At 54.7% G+C, this 24,086-nt stretch overlaps 1 protein-coding gene across 6 annotated transcripts in view; it reads right to left on the bottom strand.

The window, feature by feature from the left end:
* The window catches only part of ST3GAL4 (ST3 beta-galactoside alpha-2,3-sialyltransferase 4), a 38,039-nt gene extending 14,263 nt beyond the window's left edge, over positions 1-23,776 (bottom strand). For 2 of the 6 annotated variants that reach the window (XM_049654613.1, XM_049654594.1), the window contains exon 1: positions 13,676-14,913. In XM_049654613.1, the coding sequence (XP_049510570.1) occupies positions 13,676-13,726 (51 nt within the window). In that variant the 5' untranslated portion in view covers positions 13,727-14,913. Of the gene's footprint in view, positions 1-202; positions 3,636-13,675; positions 14,914-14,942; positions 15,012-16,210; positions 16,298-23,582 lie in introns of those variants that run through there. The other 4 variants (XM_049654604.1, XM_049654630.1, XM_049654635.1 and 1 more) reach the window with 4 other exon arrangements.
* Between the last annotated feature and the right edge of the window lie 310 nt (positions 23,777-24,086).

Genomic DNA, 24,086 nt, shown 5'->3' on the forward strand with positions numbered 1-24,086 from the left:
GCACATAAGCAGAGAGGTCCGGACACACAGACTCAGCCAGGGCTATGCTGCAGAGTCACTGGGGAAGAAATTTCGGCATCTTGCCCAGCCACACAAAGGGGAGCAGGACACCAAGCATTTTTTTTTTTTTTTTTTTTTTTTTTGTCGTCCACACGGTGTTCCTCAGTGCCCTGGATCAGAAGAATTGCCCTGGGCCACTTACTGAAAACATAGATTCCAGGGCCCCTCCCGGGGATTGCTGAGTCAGCCAGAGTGGGACCCGGGGACAGGCATTTTCACAAGCAGCCCAGGTGATTCTTGTGATCCACCTGGAAAGGGAGGGAATCTCTAGTGTTTGCGCTCTCTCACAGAGACCTGGAAAACCTCAAATTATGTCTTCAGGACCAGAGCTGGGTTTTGTTACAAATCATAAATCAATTATCCCAAACACTGTCCTATTATGAAGTTAATGTTTTGCCCCCAGGCTCCACTCTGAGTCCACAAACACCAAGGAAGAATTTTAGTCTTGGAGGGGGGAGGAGAGAGCAGGGTAGGGGCGGGTGAGGGATGGGGACCAGAGACAGACATCCTCCATAGAGTCATGAGCACCCATCCCCAAACCCCAGATGGAAGATGACCCTGCCCAGTAAGGAAAAGTTCTGGGGCACCTTGGTGGCTCAGTCGGTTAAGCACCTGACTTCAGCTCAGGTCATGATTTAACAGCTCATGAGTTCGAGCCCCATGCTGGGGTCTGTGCTGACAGCTCAGAGCCTGAAGCCTGCTTCCAATTCTGTGTCTCCGTCTCTCTCTGCCCCTCTCTTGCTTGCGCTCTGTCTCTGTCTCTCTCTCAAAAATTAATACACATTAAAAAATTAAAATAAAAAAAAAAAAAGAAAAGTTCTGGATTTGTAGTTAGAAGACCCAGTAAGGGGACTCCTGGGTAGCTCAGTTGGCTAAGCACCTGACTCTTGGTTTTGGCTCAGGTCATGATCTCACAGTTCATGAGACTGAGTCCCGTGTAGGGGTCTGCACTGACAGTGTGGAGCCTGCTTGGGATTCTCTCCTCCCTCTCTCTCTGCCCCTCCCCTGCTCATGCACTTGTGCACTTGCTCTCTCTCTCTCTCTCTCAAAATAAATAAATAAACTTAAAAAAAAAAAAAAAGACACCAGTGAAAGCCATGGTTCTAGTAACTTCCCTGACCACTATCCCGAAAGTGACATGCCTTCTTCCATACCTACCTACAGCCACAGCCAAGTCATACCTTCCCTAGCACCTTCCAGAGCACTTCTCCTGATCTGTAATGAGCTTAGATACTTACTTTCTGTCTGTCTCCCGCACTGGAATATGAGCTCTGTGAGGGTAGCAATGAGGTCAGTCTTATTCCCAACATCCAGCACACTGCCTGGCACAGAACCAGTGCTCAGGAAGTACTGAATGAGTAAGTAACACCTTGGGTTACCTTGGGGGAGTCACATCTCCCTCTCTGACCCTCGGTTTCTTTGGTTATAAAACTGGGAAGTTAGCTTAGTAGATGCTTGCAGCTCAAAATATACTTATCAGGTCAGCAGCATGGGCATCGCTAGGGACCATATCAGAAATATATTAATCTCGGGGCACCTGGGTGGCTGGGTCGGTTGAGCATCCAACTTCGGCTCAGGCCATGATCTCACAGTTGGTGGGTTCAAGCCCCGTGTCGGGCTCTGTGCTAACAGCTCAGAGCCTGGAGCCTGCTTCAGATTCTGTGTCTCCCTCTCTCTCTCTGCCCCTCACCTGCTGACGTTCTCTCTCTCAAAAGTAAACAAACATTTAAAAAGTATAAAATAAATAAACATCAAAAAAAAAATTTTAATGCATAATCTCAGGCCCCTCCACACCTACAAAATCTGCATTTGAATAAGATCTCCTGATCAATGAGAGGTACATTCAAGTTTAAGAAACACTAGTTAAACTGGGTGTTTTTGATCTTGGCTGAACAGGAAAATCACCTGGGGTGCTAAATAATTTTTAAAGTAAAGTATAATTAAGAGTATCTGGGTCCCACACCTAGGAATTCTCACTTAATGTGACTGGCCCAGCACTGGAATTTGTGCAAGCATTTCAGGTGATTCTAACCCGCAGCCAAGCAAAATTGCACCTGCATTCTTCTCAAAGATAGAGCAAACAATCCTAAAATCTGTATGGAACCACAAAAGACCACGAAGAGCCAAAGTGATACTGAAAAAGAAACCAAAGCAGGAGGCATCACAATCCCAGACTTTAGCCTCTACTACAAAGCTGTAATCATCAAGACAGTATGGTATTGGCACAAAACAGACAAATAGACCAACGGAATAGAATACAGAACCCAGAATTGGACCCACAAATGTATGGCCAACTAATCTTTGACAAAGCAGGAAAGAGTATCCAATGGAAAAAAGACAGTCTTTTTAGCAAATGGTGCTGGGAGAACTGGACAGTAACATGCAGAAAAATGAAACTAGACCACTTTCTTACACCATACACAAAAATAAACTCAAAATGGATGAAAGACCTGAATGTGAGACAGGAAACCATCAAAACCCGAGAGGAGAAAGCAGGCAGCAACCTCTTTGACCTCAGCTGCAGCAATTTCTTACTTGACACATCTCCAAAGGCAAGGGAATTAAAAGCAAAAATGAACTACTGGGACCTCATCAAGATAAAAAGCTTCTGCACTACAAAGGAAACAATCAACAAAACTAAAAGGCAACTTATGGAATGGGAAAAGATACTTGCAAATGACATATCTGGTAAAGGGCTAGTATCTAAAATCTGTTAAAGAACTCACCAAACTCCACACCCGAAAAACAAATAATCCAGTGAAGAAATGGGCAGAAGACATGAATAGACACTTTTCCAAAGAAGACATCCAGATGGCCAACCGACGCATGAAACGATGCTCAACGTCCCTCATCATCAGGGAAATACAAATCAAAGCCACACTGAGATACCACCTCACACCGGTCAGAGTGGCTAAAATGAACAAATCAGGAGACTGTAACGCTGGAGAGGATGTGGAGAAACGGGAACCCTCGTGCACTGTTGATGGGAATGCAAACTGGTGCAGCCGCTCTGGAAAACAGTGTGAAGGTTCCTCAAAAAATTAAAAATAGATCTACCCTATGACCCAGCAATAGCACTGCTAGGAATTTACCCAAGGGATACAGGAGTGCTGACGCATAGGGGCACTTGTACCCCAGTGTTTACAGCGGCGCTTTCAACAATTGGCAAATTACGGAAAGTTCCTAAATGTCCAACAACTGACGAATGGATAAAGAAGATGTGGTTTATGTATACAATGGAATACTACTTGGCAATGAGAAAAGAATGAAATCATGCCATCTGCAGCAATGTGGATGGAACTGGAGGGTATTAGGCTAAGTCAGTCAGAGAAAGACAGATATCATATGTTTTCACTCATATGTGGATCTTGAGAAACTTAACAGAAGACCATGGGGGAAGGGAAGGGGAGGAAAAAAACAGTTACAAATAGAGAGAGAGGGAGGCAAACCATAAGACACCCTTAAATACAGAAAACAAACTGAGGGTTGATGGGGCGTGGGGGAGAGGGGAAAGTGGGTGATGGGAAGGGAGGAGGGCACTGGTTGGGATGAGCACTAGGTATTGTATGGAAGCTAATTTGACAATAAATTATATTAAAATAAAAGGAACTACTGAGGAGGAGGAGGAGGAAGGGGGTGGGAGGAATAAGTGGGTGGGAGGAGGAGGAAGGAGGGAGGGGGGAAGGCGGAGGAGGTAGGGGAGAGGAGGGGGAAGCGGAGGAGGAGGAGGAGGAAGGGGAGGATAATGAGGATGTCCGAATGAATGACCAAAGCAGGCTGCTCAACCTTGATGTGTACATCCTGACTCAGTGGGTGTGGCTGGGTATGAATTCTAACTAACTCCCAGGTGGTGCCCTGCTGCTGGGCTAGGACCAGACGCTGTGTTGGAGAGCTCCACGCCAGGATCCTGAGAGCTCAGGACTTGATGAACCACACCCTCTCCTACCCTCTACTCCCTCTCAATCTTTCATGACCAGGATTCACTCCATTTCACTTCATCTCCTTTTGTATCAGTAGGTCACGACATCGGTGACCTGACTGGCACAAGGCCAGCACCTGAGAAATACGAAAATATATAGATGTCTACGTCCCCTTCTCCGAGACTGTTATTTAATTGGTTAAGGGCAGGGCACAGGCATTCCTAAACAAAACAAAACAAACCCCCACCTCCCTGGTGATTCTAACAGGAAGCCGGGATGAAAAATACCACATACCGAGCTCCACAGTAACTGAAAGACGCATACCCAGCCACCCTCCAGGCCCCACCTGGATGGAGGAGACCTTTGGCACCGGGAGGTGAGCACAGCTGACTAGTCCGGGTCCCCAGCAACAAGACAACTAGCCATCTTGGACCTCTTCCCCGGAAAGTCTGCACTGGTTTGTCTTTGTTCCCAAACTGTGCTGGTCTGTGTGAAGCAGACTGCCTGGTCTTTGAGCCTGCTCCAAGATCCCCAATCAGGGATTTCATCAGCCCACCCCTTCCCCTCGCTGGGCCAAGCCGAGGACCAGCAGCCCCGGACAATCCCAGAGCACAGGCTTCTTGGGCTAGCTGCTGCCTCAGGTCAACCGACAGCCTTCTCCCAGCAGCTGTCCCACATTACTGACCAGGCATGAGAAAAAGTCACAGTAGAGTACCTGGGTAGAACAGCGGGAATCTGATCCGCTCACATCCAACGTGCACCAGCCCCTACCACCAACTGCCGAGGAAACCAGCTCACCCAACCCACTAGACAAAGTGACCCCAGGGCAGGAAGGCCGTGTGCTCTTAAGATGCTTGGCCAAATAGCAGTGTCCCTTGGAGAGGTGAGGCTATGAGCACAGCCCCAGACATCACGAAAGGGCAGAACCAGGGGCACAGGGTGAAGAATTAAGGCCCCATGGAAGCAGCAACCGTGTCTCATGGTGCACAGACACAGCCTGACACACAGCAGGTACCCAGCAGGTACTGTACGTGCTGACCCAGGAGGGACAGTATCCCCCTAAGGGCACAGCATGATGCCAGGCCCCTCGAGCCCTGGGGCCTATCAAAGGGATATGGTGTAATGTCCCTGAGAAGGGGTCCAAGAAGACCCGTGGGGGCAGAGGCACCGGCTCTGTTCTTACTGGTTCGCAGACCTTGAGCGAGTCACGTAATACACGTCCCTTAGTTCTAGAGGGAAAAACTGGAGCTACCTGTCTGCCACCTCTAGACTCACCTACCCCTCTTGTTCCCTCCTAATCCCTCCACCTGGACACCGATCCCCGCTCACCTTGCCAGTACTGTTCCCCATCAGTGGTCCCCTTTGCCCTTCTGTCCTTCACTCCTCTCTAATAAACATACTTAAATCTCCCTCCTCCCTCTTTGCCTCTACCTCCTCCTCCAGCTACCCCTGTGTCTGCCCCCTTACCTCCAGTGGTCACACTTCTGTATCTGTGCTATTTCCACTCACTCCTTCAGCCCTACACCACCACCCACGTTTTATGCGGAAATAGCTCCTGCGAAAGCCATCAGCGGCCTCGTAACTGTCCAACCTGAGGAAGGTCTGTCTTCACTCTCCCTCATACTCTGAAGCCTTTGATACAGTCCGCTGATACCGCCTTCTTGGCTTCTGGGTCAAGAACTTCTCCAGGTTTCCCTCCTAGCTCTGTGCCAGTCTGTTCTGACCCCACTTCAGTCAGGTGCTGGCGTTCCCCAGGGATCTATCCTTGACCCTCTGCTCTCCCCTGCCTGTTTTCACAGGACAAGTGCATTCACTATCAGACGACTGACGACTACTCCTACCCTGATGATCCAAACCCTTTGATTCCTCCCCAGATCCCATCCTACTATTTCTGGTTGTCTGCTGCACATCCTACCCAGATGATCATAAACGCTTCAAACTCCACATGCCCAAACTGGACCCGTTTCTCCCCACTCTCCGCTGCCCCCCCGCCCTGGCCCCACATCATCCTAAACTCGGCCTGCCAACATCTGCCTCCCCTCATGCCATCCCTACTGAACAGTTATTAATATGATTGATTCTACCCCAATTCCTCATCCCAACCAGTGCTCTCTGGGCTCCTAATGAACCGAATGCTCGGCATTGTGGGAGGCACTGGGCATGTGAGGCTTTAAAAAACCTGGCTGCGGCACGAAGGTCACATGGTCTAGAGCCTCAGAAACACTTTAGAATACAGTCCCTCCATGTCTTCTTGAGACACATGGAATCTAGATCCCACCCCACCTTCCCTGCTTCCTAATTGGGCAGAGACCAATTGCACCCTCCTGCCTTAGTTGCTCCCATTCCTTAAATGAAAAGCCAAAGCTCCTTAGTGGCCACCAGGACCCTTCACCCTCGGGTCACACGCCCTGCAGGTGCACCTGCTATCCTCTTCCCAAGCACATCACCTCTTCTGCAGACTTCCCTCCGGTGGGACACTCTAAGCCCCTCCCCGCCCCATTCATTGGAACCACCTCACTCCAGTGTCATCTCAAAGGGCTCCTCCTCTATGAAATCTTTTCTGACATTTCTAAGCAATTGATGTTTCTCTTCCCACAAAATATCGTTTGTAACTTGCTTCTGGCACTTCACAGGTAATATAATTTCATATTATATAATTACTGCTCTTCCTGTTTTGCCCACTATCTTCTGACCTCTGAAATTGGAGGCTTGTTTATACCAAGAGTCTATCAGAGTGCCTGGATTACAGAAGATGCTGTATCACATAATATAATTTTATATTATATTATGTGTTTTGTATCTTACCCATGAGACTATGACTTCTGTGGTCTGGGACTTCATTATACTTTCAGACTCTATTATAGAGTTCAAAATGTAGCAGATGTTTTGTAAACATCCGACACACAAGTAATAAGATGAGATTAAACATGTGTTACATCCCTTATTAATTGCTAAAATGTATGGTGCATTTACCATGTGGGATATCAGGAGGGTTCCTACCCCAACGCCATTGCTTTGGGGACCAGAGAAGTCACTGTTGTGAGGGGCTGTGTTTAGCAACATCTTTGACCTCTACCCACCAGATGCCACTCCCCAGTAGGAGCCCCACTCCCCAGTTGTGACAACTACATTGTCTGCAGACATGACCGGATGTTGAGAACTAGTCTGCTAGACACTTTTAGGGGCTGTCCAAGTATGATCTCAACCCTAGGAGTTAAACACCATGACGACCTGCATCGCAGAGACAGGGACCCGATGTGCGGGAAGGGTCAGCAACTTGCCCAAGGGCGAAGGGCTAGTGAGAAGGACGGGGACTCAGGCTGCTTGGCTCTGGAGCCCACATACCCGACCCTCTACTGCCTCAAAAACTCTCCTGTGAAGGAATGGCTCCCTCGATTCCTTTACTTCCTGGAGCAAGTAAAGGAAGTCAGCCCTCTACCAGATCAAAGTCTTTCAAACGCTTACAGCAGCTACCAGCAGCCTTCCTTGCTCCTTCTCAGGCAGCTTCCTTATGAGACACAGTCTCTATTTGCCACCCACCCCCCTCCCCGTAGCCCGAGACTCCTCTGGAAGCTCTCCAGCAGGCTTCCAATGCATACAACTGTATCCACAGGATTAGTACCGCCTTCCATCTGGACACCAGACTTCCATGAATGCTGGCTAAGACTGCGCTCACTTTCCTGCCACCACAACACGCCCGTGGCATGGGACTAAAATCCCTCAGCCAGGCCTCCTGAACTTGTGTGGCTACCCTTTTGAACCTAAGAGCAGATCTGTTCTCCACCTGCTCATGCGCATTTCATCTTAGGAATCTGGGGTCACATTTCCACCCGTCAAAGTGAGTGAATCTCAGTGGTGCCAGCCAGCCCACCATGATTCCTCCCAGCTCGGAGTCCTCTGCTAATATTCCAGAGGGGACTCAAGCTGGACTATGAAGTCCACGTGACCTGATGCTGTTGCTCGGTAAGGCGAGATGACACACGCCATTGGGGTTCTGTGGGACTATACCCTACTTTAATCAGTCATTCTCGGGTGCAGATGGCTAAGTGCGTGCAATTCTCCAGAACAGATCAGTCACCTACAACACTTCTCAGCTCAAAAACGCTCCATGGGCTCCTTGTCTACCCAGAGAGACATGGGTTTGACATCTCTTCATTGATCTCTTTATTCACCTTCTCTACCTGCCATCGAGAGTTCCATGCACACCCAACATTTCCGATCCCCCTTCCCTGCTTGTAAAGATTCTGTTGTTGTTTTGTTTGCTGGTGTATCACCAATGTCTAGAATAGTGACCTGTACACAGTAGGCTCTCAATACAAATTCGCTCAATTCATAAATGGATCTATTGGTCGGGGACATCACTGGACCAAGAGAAGAGGAAGCAGCAACAGTGGGTCTGATACTCGCTTCATCCCCTCCGGCCCACCCCCTGGCTAGACACAGCCTGCAGACTGTGTCCTCTCCCCATCACTGAACAGCACAGCATGACCACGGCACGCCCAATGAGGAGTGAGGCCTGCCTTGGCCCCAGCTCATGTGAGACAGCCCAGGGCTGCGTAATTGACCAACTGCGTCAAGGCCCGTGAGTGGGCAGATGGGGGCATCTGTCTGGCCATCCAAGGTTGGAGGGAAAGGGGCCTGACAGGCTTCCCACTGAAGCACAGAAGGCTCTCTGTTCCCCACTCGTGGGGTCCACAGGCTGCCGCCCCCCCATCAGACACCCCAACCAGCCCAGCACTTGCAGCCTCCTGCACAGAAACACTGTATCATCCACTTTATCAGCTGCCAGTCACAAGACACCACGGGGAACCACTTGAAAATCATACTTCTGGTGTCTTTCTGGGTGGGGCAGAAGCTTTGAATTCCAGAAAGCTGAAGCTGTGGCAGGGTAGAGAATCAACGGTACAGACTCATAGCCAGGATTTAAAAAAGGAACAGTATGGTGTGGCTGTGGACCTGCCCCAGGTCCCAGGCAGGGGCTTAGGGTATGTTTCCTTCCCCAGACTTTTCACCCAGGAGCCGACGAATTTGGCCCCAAGATGCCAAGGCTAAAGGCACTACCGGAGTTGGGGCCTGAACTCAGCTCCCCACCAATCTGGCCAGTCCCCTTCCTCCTCTGGCCTCCAGATTCCTCTTCTGAAAACGGTGGATGGCACCAGCCCTGCCCCATCCCACATGTGGCTATGGAGTACTTGCAGTGTGGCTGGTTCACACTGAGTGTGTTGCAAGTGGAAAACATATGCGGTGAGGAAGACACTTGTTGGGATGAGCGCTGGGTGTTAGACATAGGGGATGAATCACTGGAATCCACTCCTGAAATCCTAATTGCACTACATGCTAACTAACTTGGATGTAAATTATAAATAAATACGTGAATACATCAATAAATAAAGTTATACTAACAATAAAAAAAAAAAAGAAAACATGCTGGATTTCAAAGACTTAGTACCAAAAAAAGTGAACTATCACCTTAAAAATCTATTTGATTGATCACACACTGAACTAATATTTTGGCTATACTGGGTTAAAATATTCAAAATTTATTTCACCTCCTTATTTTTGCTTTTTAAAAATGTAGCTAACTTAACATTAAAAAAAATTTTTTTTAACATTTATTTATTACTGAGAGACAGAGAGAGACAGACTGTTAGCAGGGGAGGGGCAGAGAGAGAGGGAGACACAGAATCTGAAGCAGGCTCCAGGCTCTGAGCTGTCAGCACAGAGCCCGGTGTGGGGCTCGAACTCACACACCGCGAGATCACGACCTGAGCCAAAGTCGGACGCTTAACCGACTGAGCCACCCAGGCGCCCCTAACTTAACATTTTTAAAAATATGTTAATTTTCAGTAATCTCTATACTCAATGTGGGGCCCAAACTCACAACCCCGAGATCAAGAGTCACATGCTCTTGCAACTGAGCCAGCCAGGAACCCTAACTTAACCTCTTTTAAAATTTAAAATTACCTATGTGGCTTGAGTTTGTGGTCCCCACTGTTTTTTTGTTTTGTTTTGTTTTGTTTGAGAGTGAGAGAACATGGGGGAGGGGCAGAGAGAGACAGAGAGAGACAGAGACAGAGAGAATATCAAGCAGACCTGGGTACGGGCTCAATCTCACAACCTTGGGCTCATGACCTGAGCCGAAATCAAGAGTCAAATGCTCAACTGGCTGAGACACCCAGGCGCCTGCCCCCAGTGCATTTCCACTGGACAGCACTGGACCAGGCAATCTCTGAGATCCTACTGGAAGCACCTGTAGAGCACATTAAGCTTCACACGCTTCCTGGACCCCAGCTCAGGAAGGCTAAATCAGAGTGTCTGAGATGCCTCCAGAGGGCCCTGGTCACTCTGACTGACAGTCACAGTGAGCACTGTCTCAAGGTCTCAAGAGTGTCAGAGCTGAGAAGACTCCACTCTTCCCCGGCATCCGTTCCCCTCTTCCTGGGCTGCCAGGGTTCTGGATGCGCAGCCACAGTTCAAGGTGACGTCGGCACCTGGCACACCAGCCCAATCTCCGCTCTGCCCACATCCGACGTCTTCCTGACCCTGGCAACTCGCCCCAGTGCCTGAGCAGAACTGGCCTCACGGCTATGCCTCGCACACCACACCCTCCCGGGGTCCACGCGGACGGCCGTGTTTGGGTTGGCAAGCGGGTCACATGGAACCGTCTTGCCAGAACCTTCGCTCCTCCTCAGGCCAAGAGCTGTGCCTGGGGCACTGGCCACCGGGCCTGAACCCTGCCTCTGCCACTTAGCATCCCTGAGCCTTGGTCTCCCCATCTGTAGAATGGAGGCCAAGAGCCCCTGCCACAAGTCCCACTGTGCTGGTTAACATAACATAGGAAAGACACATGGGAAACGCTCAGCGAATAGCAACTATTAGCCATACTCCTTCTTCATGTGCTAAGTGAAATCCAAAAGCTGCGGCTGTGTGGAATGCGGGGTGGATTAAAACATCATTTTAAAAACGCTATTTTTTGGTGGGGCGCCTGGATGGTGCAGTCAGTGGAGTGTGCAGCCCTTGATCTCTGGGTTGTACTTAAAAATAAAAATCTTTAAAAAAATAATAAAAAATAAATGAAAAAAAACCACGATTTTTCACTCAGTCTGTTCTGCGACTGAAGGCAAAGAAATAAACACTGAACCTTACGTGATGCCCATGTGACTGTCCACCGAACAGAGAAAGTCCCCGATGACCCCTGGGCTTCCCCAGCACTTCCTAAACACACCCTCCCCTCCCCAAAGAGAAGAAGTTTAGCTTGCACGCCCCCTCCACACCTGACGCCCACTTGAGAATGGAGACAGGGCTAAAGATTTCCATCTGAGTCCTTGTCTTGGCAGGGGCTGACGGCAGGATAAATGGTGTGGGATCTGGAATCACAAGCCCAGACCTCTGTCCCTGGCTTCCCTTGTCCTGGCCACTCTCCCTTTCATGCTGCCCCTCAAGCCAGGGTCCCAGACTACCCAATCTAGGAGTCTCCTCCCGGCTTCCAGTCTTGCCTCCTCACTCCGTTTTGCTTCCTTTGTAGCAGTGACACCATGTTATTTCCTGTACCCCAAGAAAGCAGGGACTCCTTGTGGCCGACAGTATCTCTCGCACCAAATTTAATACATGTCACGTGGTAGGTAACTGACAAACACTGAAATAAACACATGTCTAAATGAACGAGCAAATGAGCAGGACAAGCGTGGACAGAAAAGTTTCGTCAGATTAGAGCATCCCAGACCCTTATTTTGCAAAGACCTGAGCACACAAGGCGCTAGGAGCCTGCTAGAGGCTGGGCTCAGGGGCTGGCGGATGCACCAAGTGTCACAACTTTTGCCAAACACACGTGGCTGCGCTCACAAACATACCCTTATCACCAAGAAGGCGTGGTTTCTGCACCACCTTTGACTCACCTTAATTACCACCAGCTCCAGGGCTATTGGACCACACGATGAGCTGATGTCAACCAACAGACCTATCGAGATCCCAGGAGAGCCTCGAAGATGCCCTATTACCTCACATCCCCTTTATTTGTTCCCCAAGAGGGCTGGCCTAGGCTAAAGCCTCAGCCACCCCTCCCTGCACCTCAAAGGACCTTTGGCATCCTGGAGGCAGAGGAGAGGGGTCTAGACACAAACCTGAGGTTCAATCCCACCTCTGCAGTCACAGGCCAGGCAGTCCTGAACAAGCTCCTGTATCTCTCAGGACCTCAGATTCCTCATCTGTGAAATTCAGGTCACGAGAGCAAGTTTTGGGAGGTGTGTGATCCTCGAAAGCCATCCTGAGATCGAAAAGCCTTAGTACAGGCCAGGCCGACACCATGGGAGGGGTCCACAACCACATCCATACTCCCCTCTCCTCCCAGCTGCTGTCTCCATGGCACAAACTACGAGGGCACACGCAGCGGCTCGGGCAGAGGGGGAGGAGCACTGCCACCCAGGCTCTGCCCTGCACGAAACCCAGGTCCTGTGTACTGGTCAGACTGGAGTTGCACTGCTGTCACGTGAGAAGCACGGGATAGGAGAGAGGGAGCAGGCCTCACTGCAGAAGCCACTGTCTCTGGGCATAGCATGTTCTAGAGAAGGTGCCCAGACCCCCGATCAGTCCCATCCCAAAGGCATAGAGATGGGCCCCTTCCCCTGAGCAGCGCCCCCCCCCCCTCCATAGCAGTTCCAGAAGCAGTACCCTCCTCACTTATTTCCAAAGTGATATTCCCTCTGCTGGTTCTCCCGTCTCGGGCAGGTACTCCCAAAGTCCTCAGGCAGGGACAGTGCAGGGCAATGAAAAACATTCTAGCTCTGACCCAAGAACGGTGGCTATCAGCACAGCTGTTTGGGAACATCTGGGAATAGCAGGGAAACAGCTCTCCCCTGTCTATCCAAGCTGTCCTGCCATGGTGGTTCTGGAACATGGAGGTTTCAGGAGGTCAACAGGGGGAGGACCCGCTCCTGAATTCCTATTAGGAGCCCAACCTAGTTAGGGGAGCTGAGGGTGGGGGTAGGGAAAAGAGGGAAGTGCCGTGTGGCAATGTAGCACCTGCGGTGGGGGCTCTAACTGAGAAATGAAACCAGGAAGAAGGAAAAGCAAGACCCCATTTCCTGCAGTAGCTGTCCCCAAGGAAGAGCAAAGCCAGCAAGGCCCTTTTAAGGTTTCACATCAGTTAAGACTTTCAATGAACTGACTCTTCTCCAAGTAAAAGGTTGATGAGGAGCTAAGGGGGTGGGGCGGCTAGCATTCTAGGTGCTGCTGGGGAAGGTGCAGACCTTCCAGGGCAAGCAGTGGTCCCTGGGGGCAGAGGCCAGAGCAGAGCAGGTGGGAATGCTGGCTGGAGGGCTGGCTGATGCTCAGGTTGTCAAAGATGCCCCAGGACCACCTCTGCCCCTGGGGCTCCTCCACGGGGGACATGTCCAGCAAATCCGTCCGAATGCTCACAGCTCCATCCATAACCCAGAGCCAGGAGGCACCAGGGGGACACTCTGAAACCGTTCTCAAGCCCACCCTGCTCCGGTCCGTTCCGACCCTCCCGCGTCGAAAACCTCCAAAGGCATCTCTGTGCAAAAACACACCCGTCTCTGCTCACCCACAGGCACACCCCCAAACCAACCCTGGAAACATGCAGGAATGTAGTGACCCCTACACACACGTGCACACACCCCTCATTCCTTCTTCTCTGCCCACCCCACCCCACCCCACCCCACCCACCCCCAACGTACAGCTTCTGAGGTCTGCTGAGCCCCCTCCGCCAGGGCGCTCTCTTCCCCCATCCTGCGGCCCAGGGCACGGGCCACAAGGCTTCACCTTCAGCTCCCGCTCCAGCTCCAGCCCGGTTTGTTTGTCAGGCTGCAGGTCCCTGGAGCAATCAGCCAGGGAGCACTTCAAGAGTAGGGAGTGGCTAAGCCAGCCCTCTGGGGATCTCTTCACCTCTGAAAGTTGGGTAAAGAGAAACTCTGGACTTCTGGCCCTCGGCCTGGCCAAGCCCGGCTGCCAGCGACAGAGTCACACTCCTGTTATGCTCAGAGGTTCTTGGGGAGGTGGGCGCTGGGGGAGGGGGAGGGCTACAGGAAAGTGAACGACAGGAAGATACACAGCCTCAAAGGGATGTCCCCAGGGGGGCTAGGGAGTGTCCCAAGGCAGCCGGGGACCTCAGTCACACACGGGACAGAGGCAGCTGCCCCAATGGAGGACAGCCCCACCCGGCACCCTCATAGTGCTCACTCACCATCCTCCTGGCCTGGTCTCTTTGCCCAGGCACCTAACCCTGATTCGTGTGAGAGGGGCCATCCTCCTGGCCCATCCGCCCACAAATCGGGAAACTCCTAAGCCCTCTCTTAGCCATCCCCCTTCCCCAAGCAGACCTTTCTGTCTCAAGCCCTGAGGCATTAGCAACTGCAGGAGCATCCCAGCACCCAGACCTGGGGCAGGTGGTGGGAGGCAAGCCACAAGCTGGTCAGGGCCTGGGGACTGAGGATTCCAGAGTCTAGGGCTCGTTCAGCAGGTTTGGGCCTCACCCACACCATCTCTCCGCAGAGTTATGGCTCAGTTTCTATAGGATACCTCCTGGGCAGACACCTTAAAATCGAATCAAGGGAGGTGCTAGGGGTCAAGCCAAGTGCCAGAACCGGGAGAATCTGGGGCCTCGCCAGCAGCTCCTCCCCCCTCTGTTGTTTTCAGGTTAGAAGAATACAGCCCTGTTAATCCACTACAGCCTGGGGACAAGCACTACCCTTTAGGGCCAAATGGAATCCAGAGGCTCTTTTCAAGGAAGCCTGGTGCCAGAAAAGGACTGGGGGAAACTGAGGCACAGGGAATAAAACCTGAGAAAACTCAGGAGACGATGCCGTCACTGGGGCCCTGGCCCTACTGGTCCTCCTGCCCTCTTCCCAGTGTCTGTTTGCTCCTGCCTAGGACCTGGCAGGATCAGGGCCCTGGGACAAGGTACCTCCCACCCCCGAAAGCACCCCCAAAGCCTGGCCAGCTCACCTGGCCTTCCCGGCTGTCAGTCCAGCTGTTCCGGAAAAAGAACATTTTCTTCCCACTCTATTTGGACAGCTGCAGGGACAGTGATGGCAAGAAGAGAAGGTCTGATTACTGAGGGAGGGGACAGTGCAGGGACAGGGCCACAGGGCCTCCGACGGGGTGGCCCGAGGGTCTGGAGCTGGGGGGAGGTCCCGGATGGGAGACTGGGCCAGGGACCTAGGTGGGGCCTTGAGCAGCCCAACAGGGTACAGGGAACGGCTGCCATCCAGAGGGTAGCAAGAGGGGCTTCTAGAGCCAGGCCTGGGACCTGGAGTCATGAATAGACACCCGAGAGCAAGGGAGGAGAATGACTCCCTTCTTTATGAAAGCACTCAGCTACAGGGTGGGGCTAAGGATGGCCCTCCGGCCCAGCCCTGAACCCTTCCTCCCAGGCAGATCCCCAGCAGATCCAGGACTGGTGGGTGGGGTGCAAGGAGGGGAAGACAAGGCAGCTACAGGACAAAAGTCAGAAGACCCAGAAATCCAGCTCCTTCCCAATCAGGAGGCCGGAAGGAGAACTGTAGGGCCAAGATGCACACTTTTCCTCCTCTCTCTGCTTCCCGACGGTCTCTCTCTCTCACTCCCCTGCCCCTCCTCCCGGTCCCTGTCCCCTTTCCAACCATCATGTCCTGGTGTCTCCCTGTCCCCATCTCCACCTCCCCCCATCGCCTCCCTCCCCCCCCAACCCCCCACCCTCGGGTTATGTAAGGGGCCTGAGAACAACACAGAGGGAGCTTTGTTGTCAAACCAAATCCATACGGAGCCGGAATCGGCCAACGCAGCTGTTCCCCATTCCCTCCGCCTTGGCAGAGTTGAGATGCTGGGCAGGAAGCCCCCACACGCCTCCATTTTGGGAGGTGGGGGGCAAACGCTGGCCCTAGGGCCCCCGGGCAGCTAAACGGGTGGCCAGAGATCAGTCACCATTGAGTGGGACCACAGCAGGGGACCAGCCGGCTCCCAAGACAGAAGGGAGTCCCAGTGCAAAGCCAAGGTCACACAGACCACAGAGAGGAGAGCGCCAGGCTAGAAGCAGGCCTGGATAGTGGCAGGCCTAGAAGGCGGGGGGGACAGGACACAACCTCCCACAGGCCCACCCGTGTGCTTGTCCACACATGGATGCATGCCTATGCTCTCTCTCTCCCACACAACCCACGGACACGCTCATGCACACACAGCGCACGCGCGCATGAACACACACATCGGCCCAAGCACAACACGCCGTGTGTGCTCACCTGGAAGGTGTCTGAATGGAAATCTCCTCCCTGCTCTGGCCAGCCTCCTCCATCCCAGCAGGTACCTCTGGAGAAAGAGCTGGAGCTCTGGAGAGAGGAGGGCGGGGGGCAGAGGTCAGAAGCCAGAGAAGCTCCACCACCAGGCTCTTCTTTGCCGACCCTCAGGCTCCAGGACAAGGTCCCACTTTCCTTACCAGGACGGTGTCCAGGAAGGGGGGGACGGGGGGCGGGGCAGGGAGTTGAGTTGAAGTTTACTTTGAGTTTACTTTGGGCTGGCACCGTCCCTTCACCAAGCTCAGGGGCTGGAAGAGCCATCTCACTAGAAAATGCTGGAGCTGCCAAGAACAGCAAGCTCTCCTGAGCCTCCACAGCCCAGCAGGGCACCTCCCCGGCCACCGGAAGTCCGGCTGCCAGTGTCAGGACAAGTTGGATGTTGAGGCAAGGGGGGTGAGGGCCCCGGGGGAAAGAACAGATGTCAGACACGAAGGGAGAGGGAGGAAAAGGGAAGAAAGGAAGGCAGAAAACGGTCAACAAAAGACAGAAAAAGACAGGACCCAGGAGCGGACCAGAGGAGAGTGGGGGGACAGTGAGTGTGGCGAGAAGGGCCCAACAGCCCAGGAGGACGGGCTCCCCCTCTCCCTGAACGCACTCTCCCCAGCCAGGCCTTGGCTAAGCCCCTGGGAGGACAGAGCCAGTCTGGGAGAAGCAGGACAGAAGTGGACATTTCCAGGGGTGTCCTAGTCCACCAGCTCCTCCGCCAGCCACGCCCCGGGGATTTCAGCCTCCCCAGTCCTGGGTCTTTGGGGCCTGGAGAACAGAAAGCCCGAATAACATCAGGACCTCAGAGACAGGGATGAGACAGAGGCAGAGGTGGACGGAGGGGCAGAGAGAGCGGGGGTCACTCCTGAGACAGTCTCCTTCCTACCTGTGGGGAGAGACACTCTGTGACCTCCAAGGGCAAGTTACTAAAACAACAACAATAAAAAAACAACAACACCCCAGCGAGTTACTTTTCTGAGTCTCAACTCCCTCATTTGCAAAAGGAAACAGTTACTGTGAGGCCACCGTGTGGCAGCACGGTGCCAGGTGCTGGGGACACCAGGGTAAGGCAGTCGCAATCCTGCCCTATGGTGACCTCTGAGGCCTCTGCCAGCTTGTTTACCTCATTTCGTTTCACAAACCTGTGAGGTGGGGCAGATACTATTAGCTCAATTAACAGATGTGCTGATGGAGAACGAATAATGGCCACGGCTCTGCCTGAGGTCACAGACCTGGGGAGCAGACAGAGAGGAGACCAAGGATGCCATCCGGCTCCTGCCCGGCCGCCTGCCCCTGGCTGCTGGGCCGGCAGGGAGACACCTGTCAGTGTCTGGGCCCCACCTGGAACCACAGAAAACACAGCAGCCAGCATTTGCAGAGTGCTGGATTCCACGCACTGGGATGTCACTAGAAACGCTCTCTCGTTCAGAAGTGTGAGCTCCTCGGGGGAAACCGAGGCTCTGTGTCGGGCCCACGGCTGGGCAGCCGGGAAAGGAGTCAAGCCGTGGCTCCCTGTACCACACCACCGTCCCTGCACAACGTGGCCAGCCTGGGAGCTGAGGGGAGCGGGGTGCACAGGGGGAGGTGGCAGTGTGCTGGGTGGCCGGGGAGGCTTCCGAGAGCACAGCCTCGGGCTGGATGCCCACGGACACTTGCAATTTAGGAAGATGGCTACCGAGGGCACCCGGGCCATACCCGGGGGACCGGCCAGAGCAAAGGCCAGGAGGTGAGAACACATGGCGTGCTCCTGGGAAAATAAAAAGTCTTAATGTGGCTGGATGGGGGCTTTCAAATAAAACTCTTTAGAGCCAAGAAACCCTCTGTCCTACTTTCAAAGGGAATTTTATGTGGAAACCCAATATGGAGAAAGAAGAGAAGTGTAGTTGTTTGGGTAGAAGCAAGAACAGGGGTGAACCGTGCTCCCGAGAGGACACCTGAGAGAGGCTCCTTAGGGCCAGTCTGTGCAAGGTCTTAAAGTTTGGGCTGAGGAGGTGAAACAGGAACAGGGAGGGGACCCACTGAGCCCAGGGCAGGTAGAAGGAGGGGCCTGCTCTCCTCAGGGGGGCAGAAGCCTGCCCATCCTTACCTGGGGCTCCTGCCTGCCTCCCGGGTGCCCAGAGAGACCCCCGGCAGAGGGGGAGACCCCAGGCGGCCAGGCCCTTCTCTGACCAACAACTCACCTGTCTGCTCACTGCCTTTGCCCCAAGAAAAGGAGGAAGGAAAAACAGGAACGCAGTGAAGACGAAGTCAGAAAAGCCAAGCTGTGTCTTCCTTTCATTTATCAAACAAATATTTACTGAGCACTTGTTATTTGCTAGACATCATTCCAGGCATGAAGAATATAGCAGTAAACAAGACAGACAAGTTCCAGGAGCTTTACACTAAAATCCTAAAATCTCAGCGAGAAAATGCCTTAAAAGTTTTCAGATCTGCTCCACACCACAAACGTGCTCCTGCTATGCCCACATCTCCTTTGGCCTGTCCCCGTCAAGGTCACCAGTCAATGCGTACGCATCTTCCACGATAGGGAACGTGTCCCCTCCACAGGCAGGAGCATGCTCCAAAGCCTCCAGATGGCCACACCAGAAGACCCCCACTGGTGTCCCTCCCCACCCAGCCTAGGCAGAGCCTGAGGCAAGGGAGTCAACAGAGCGTCAAAGGCACTGTTAGAATGTGCAGGTTTTATTCTATATCAACACAAAATATAAGGATTCCTTGCTAGTTCTGCTGATTCTGAGTCAATGGCCTGGGACCAAGGGAAATGAGTCAGCCCCGTTCTCACCTGCCCAGAGCTCCCGGGCCCCTCAGCCTCTGCCACCGTGACTGCCCTGTTCGCTTCCCTCCCAGGACCCCCCAGCAGTCGTCCCCAGAGCGTGCCCGCGCTGGTGCCCACTTCTCTCCTGCCGTCCCTTCCAGCCAGGCCTCCCTCCTCCTGACCTGTGCACCTGCAAAGGGCAGAGGGGACTGTGGAAGCTGCGAGGCAGAAGGGGAAGCTCACCACTAGGACCTCTCCAGGCCGGGGCCAGGCCAGGGCGGGTGTCAAGCAAGGACCCTGGAGCAAAGGTGCTCCTGTCTGGCAGGAATGTGGGGATGCCAGTCCCCGGAGCAGCCGCCTTGGCCCAGATCCCCCTGTTCGGACCTGTAGGGCCCCTCCCCATCTCCACGTGTGGCCCCGGTTGCCGGATGAGGCCTTGCAGCCCTGTGGGCGGCAGCTGGGGGAGCCGCTGCATTTCCAAAGGAATAGGAGCCGGCAGGCGGGCCAGATGGAAGCAATTACGGGGGGAAGCAGGAGAGGTGGGGGCTAGGAGGGGCTGGGAGGGCCAGCGGTGGGGAGGGAGGGTGGAGAGGGAGAGAGGACAGCCCCGCCCTGCCCTGCGGACCACAGGGGGCTGACAAGCAAAGTGCCTGCACTCACAGGAAGGGGGCCACATGGGCAAATGGGCAGGGCGAGATGTGGGGTGCGCAAGGGCTCTGGCTGGGAATCAGGAGGCGGAGGCTGTGGTCGGCCTTAGTCACTGATACACTGTGGCCCTGAGCAAAGCCCTTCACACCTCTGAGACTCTTCAGCCATCACAGGAAAGGGGAGGAGGAGCTTGGGGGAGCAGTGCTGGACTCAGCTGGAAAGTGCAGGTTTCCCAAACAGGACTAGATACAAAGTCTCCGCTCAGCTGCTCCCCGAGCAGTGTGACCGTGGCCATGCAGCTTACACTTCTCCAGGCTCCGTTTCTTCGTTTATGAATGGGCTGAGAGAAAGGGTTGTGTGAGGCTTACGGGATTTAAATAAGTGTATAGCGCACCTTTTTTTTTTTTCTTGTAAGTTTACTGGGCCAGGCTTTTAAAAAGTGCTTGATTGACAAATGGTAACTACTTTTGTTATCTGCTAAGTCTTTTTTATTCTAAGGAGGTCTTTACAGAGGCTGCAAGGGCAGAGGACACAGGAAAGGTGGGGGGCATGGGTGGGGAGCATTGCAGCAGCCCCCTGGATCCCACACCCTGGAGGAGGGGTGGGATCCAAGGCAGGAACAACAGTGTGTGGGCCCAGCACTCTGCAAAGCGGTCCCTGTCCTCTCCAGCCATCACCACCCTCCCCACCCCACACAGCAAAGCAAGAGCCTGGAGCCGCTGAGCCACTCGGCTGGGCTTCGGAGGGAAGCTCCAGGCAGGAGGAAGGGACTATCCTATAACAGCTCCTCTGGGCTTCCAGAGCCAGGCCTTCTCCCGCTCAGGGCCCAGGTAGACACGGAGGGCTTCACCTAGGCCCGCACCTCCCCTCAGCCCCAGCAGCAGCATCTCTTCCCTGCTGGGCAGAAGCCAGGGCCTCGGATTCTAGAGTAGTCACACCCTCTTTCTACAGGCAGCTTTGCAGGGGGCAGGGTGGGCAGAGATAGTGAGATAGTGCCAGGAGCCGCCTGTCTGCTGGTCCCAGGCAAGGGGCCAAGACCAGAAGAAAACCTGCAGTTCTGGACACCGATGGCCCTCACACCCTGAAAAGCAAGCGACCCCACACGACCCCTTGGCAGAGTTCAGCCCCTGCTGGGCTCAAGGGGTACCCATCAGGGGCCCCAGGGGAACTGGCTGGGGTCCAGGCGTCACATACAGCTACATTCAACCACTTCCTCCATCTGTAGCACAAATAGTGTCTCACACACACACACACACACACACACAGGGAATGTGGTAGAGGTCAGGGGTGCTTCTGAGGCCAGGGGTGGCCAGCAGCATACCCAGGGTCCCTCAGAACACGCATATGCAGAAGTGCTGAGCATTCTGGGAAGGGGGCAACCAAGGAGAGATGGGGGAACAAGTGACTACAGCTCCGAAACCTGCCTAGCCTAGTTGTTTTGTCAAGGCAACCAAAAGTTTCAGATCAAGGTCCCAGGTCTTGAGAAGGAAGGAGGGCCCTGGGGGTCAGGGAAACAGCAGCTGCCTGCCACAGGGGAAATGTCTAACCAGAGGGCAGCTAAGGAGTCCGCAGGGAGGGAGCAAGTGCTCTCCTTTTCCTGAGGGCCCTCCCCTCACTACCTGACCACCCCCACCCTCCAGAGCCCAGGGCCCATCTCCAGGGATTCGGGAGCTCAACTGGGCTCTGGTGCCTGCCTTGATCTCAATCTGTAGACCTGACCCTCAGACTCTAGAATGTTCTGTGACACTGATCTGGAGGGTCGTATTCAGGAGGCTGAGCCTCTCACTCTCCTGTGAGCTGGAACCATTTTGTATTATTCTAAGATACAGTGACCCCTTCGCCAAGACAGAGGATGTAAACTTTTGAGCCATTTTGAGAGGAGGAATTCATAGCTCCACTGGGACAGCCTCTCTGAGGCGAGACCCATAGAATGTGCCCAGATAGGGCCCGAGGGGGGACCCAATGCAGGGCAGAGGCCAGGCCAGGGTAGAGTCACTATGGGATGACCACAGGTTAAGCTAGAACAGAGAAAGGGGGTCCAACTTCTCTGCTCCTGCTGGTGAGGGTGGTAGTGGTGTGGGGGGGGGGGGCCTTCCAAGATCTGTTACAATTCCAGAAAGGATCAGATTCTTGGTTCTACCCGGAAAACTGGATCCTAAAAGGGCTGAGAGGGTGGAGGGGACAAAAAACTCTGTTTCTGAGGAGTGGGAAGTGCTTTGGGTAGAGAAGGAGGTGAGGGAGGAAAGAGAAGACAGCCCAGAAGACACGGCCAGCCTCCATGGCCGGGGTCTCTGCTCTCAGAAAAGGGGGTCCCTGTTGTCTTGAGCAGTAACCCACACCTGAGCTACAGAAGCCCTCTTAGCCCACAGTCCAAGCAGACGATTCCTACTTTCCCTTCCTACATTCTTTCAGCTATGCTCCCCTCCTAACCCCTCAACTTGGACTGGTCGGTGGAGGACTGGCCCCAACTCCTGCCTCTCCTACAACTGCTTGATGAAACCCAGGACCCACGGGACAGCCTAAGATCTCCCACTCAGCCTAACAATGCTGAGGGACAGGGCACAGAGAGGGTTTAGAGTGGAGACAGGAGCAGAGCAAGGTCAGAGGGTATGCCCAGACCAGCTTCCAGCAAAGAGAAAAATCCCCCACGAGGTAATTTCCAGGTCCCAATAGCTGGCGCCTCCCAACCTCTCTGGAATTATGGGGCAGCTTTGCAGAGTAAGTGTGGCAGAAACATCACTAACAGCACTTACATACCTCTTCCTCTGTGCAGGCAGCTTTCAAAGCACTTAGCACATATCAACACATTTAAAATCGCCCTGGAAAATGCCAGGGCCAGGGCCCGGCAGAGGACGCAGCTCGGGAAAGAGCAGTATTGGTCTGTGCCCCTAGTGACACCCTAGCCCCTACCAGGCCCGTTCCCAAGGTTCTACAAAGAATAAGTCAGCCTGAACTTGGCTTCAACGCTGTGCCTCCCTCCAGTGGTGGAAAGCAAGGCTTCCCTGAGAAGCCAGTGGGGGTGCCAGCCTGTGGGTGGTCATGAGGTCAGACAAGCACAGTTGAGCACCTGAACGCTGCCTACACGCCCCCTCCCCCCTGTCTTCCAGCAGCAGCCCCCCAAGCCAGGCCCTCAGGACGTGTGAAGCAGCAGAAGTACATGAGGCCTTAGATGGCCCAGACGGAGCTTCCCCCCCAAGACTGGAAATGGAGGGGGCAGCACCGGGCGGACATGTTGGCAACCCTGGGCCGGCCAGGAGGTCCCTGCCAGCAGGGGCCCCAGGGAGGCACCCGGGGCAGACAGCTGAGCCTAGGGGTCCTGTCGCACCCTGGGGCCCCACCCTCACCGCAAACCCACCCCTTCCCACTGCCCACCACCCAGCAGCTCGGAGGCACCGTGGCTTAGGCCCAAAGGCCCCCCACAAGGTGGACCTGGTATCCCGGGCACTGCCAGCCTGCAGCCAGCAACCCCCACCTTCGGGCTCTGCTGGGCGACCTTGCGAGTCCTGCCCACAGATGGACCCAGCAAAGCCTGTCACCTCTAGCAAAGCCAGCCCACCCGATCTTCTGGACTCGATGGGGGCAGTGCTGCGAGAAACCCTGGCTCAGAGGATGCTGAAGGTGGGGACGCCTCTTCAGCCCGGGCGCAGGGGTGGGGGCTAGAAAGTTTCCGGAGAAGAGAACCATCCCGTTGGCTCACTCCGAGGGAGAGAGGAGCACCGGCTTCCCGCGAAAATCTGGTCCAGAGAAAGGGATCCCGGGGCTGCGGCCGCCCCACCCGGGCCGGCCCCGCGCTGCGCCCACGTGCCGGGCCGACCACCTCCCCGGCCGCCGCGGCGCGGGGCCGGGGGCCCGGCAGCCGGGCCCTAGCGGCGCTCCCGCCCTCCCTCCCCCCGCCGCGGGCCCCACGGGGACCGGCCGCCGCGTACTCACCCTCGCGGGTGGAGCGGGGCGGGGCACGACACTTTCGCGCACAGCTCCGATCCGCTAGGCGCACGGGCTGGCGGCGCGGCGCTGGCGCTGCGGCTCCGCTCCACCGGGTCCCTGTCCCGGGCGCGGGGCCGGCCTGGGAGCGGGCAAGTCCGCCTGCGGGGAGGCGGGGGCCCGGGCCCGGGCCCGGGCGGGGGGCGGGGAAGGGGCCGGACACGCTTGCGCACACGGCCGGGGAGCCGACTCCGGGGAGCGGGCGGGCTGGAGGAGGAAGGGCGGGGAGGAGGAGGAAGAGCTGGGGCGCTGCCGCGCGCGGGCGGGGCCGACGCCCGCCGGCCGGGGACTGTGTGGGAGCAGCGGAGGCCACGGAGGGGAGGGGAGGGGAGGGGAGGGGGGGGGGGGGCGGCGGGACCGGGGGCGGGGTAGGGGGCCGGGGCGCGGAGGGGCGGAAGGGGAGGCCGGATGGGGTGAGGGTAGAGCCCGGCGGGCGCTGCCTCCGTGTGAGTG

This window comes from Panthera uncia, chromosome D1 (assembly GCF_023721935.1).
Source record: "Panthera uncia isolate 11264 chromosome D1, Puncia_PCG_1.0, whole genome shotgun sequence".
Classification (NCBI taxonomy): Eukaryota; Metazoa; Chordata; class Mammalia; order Carnivora; family Felidae; genus Panthera; species Panthera uncia.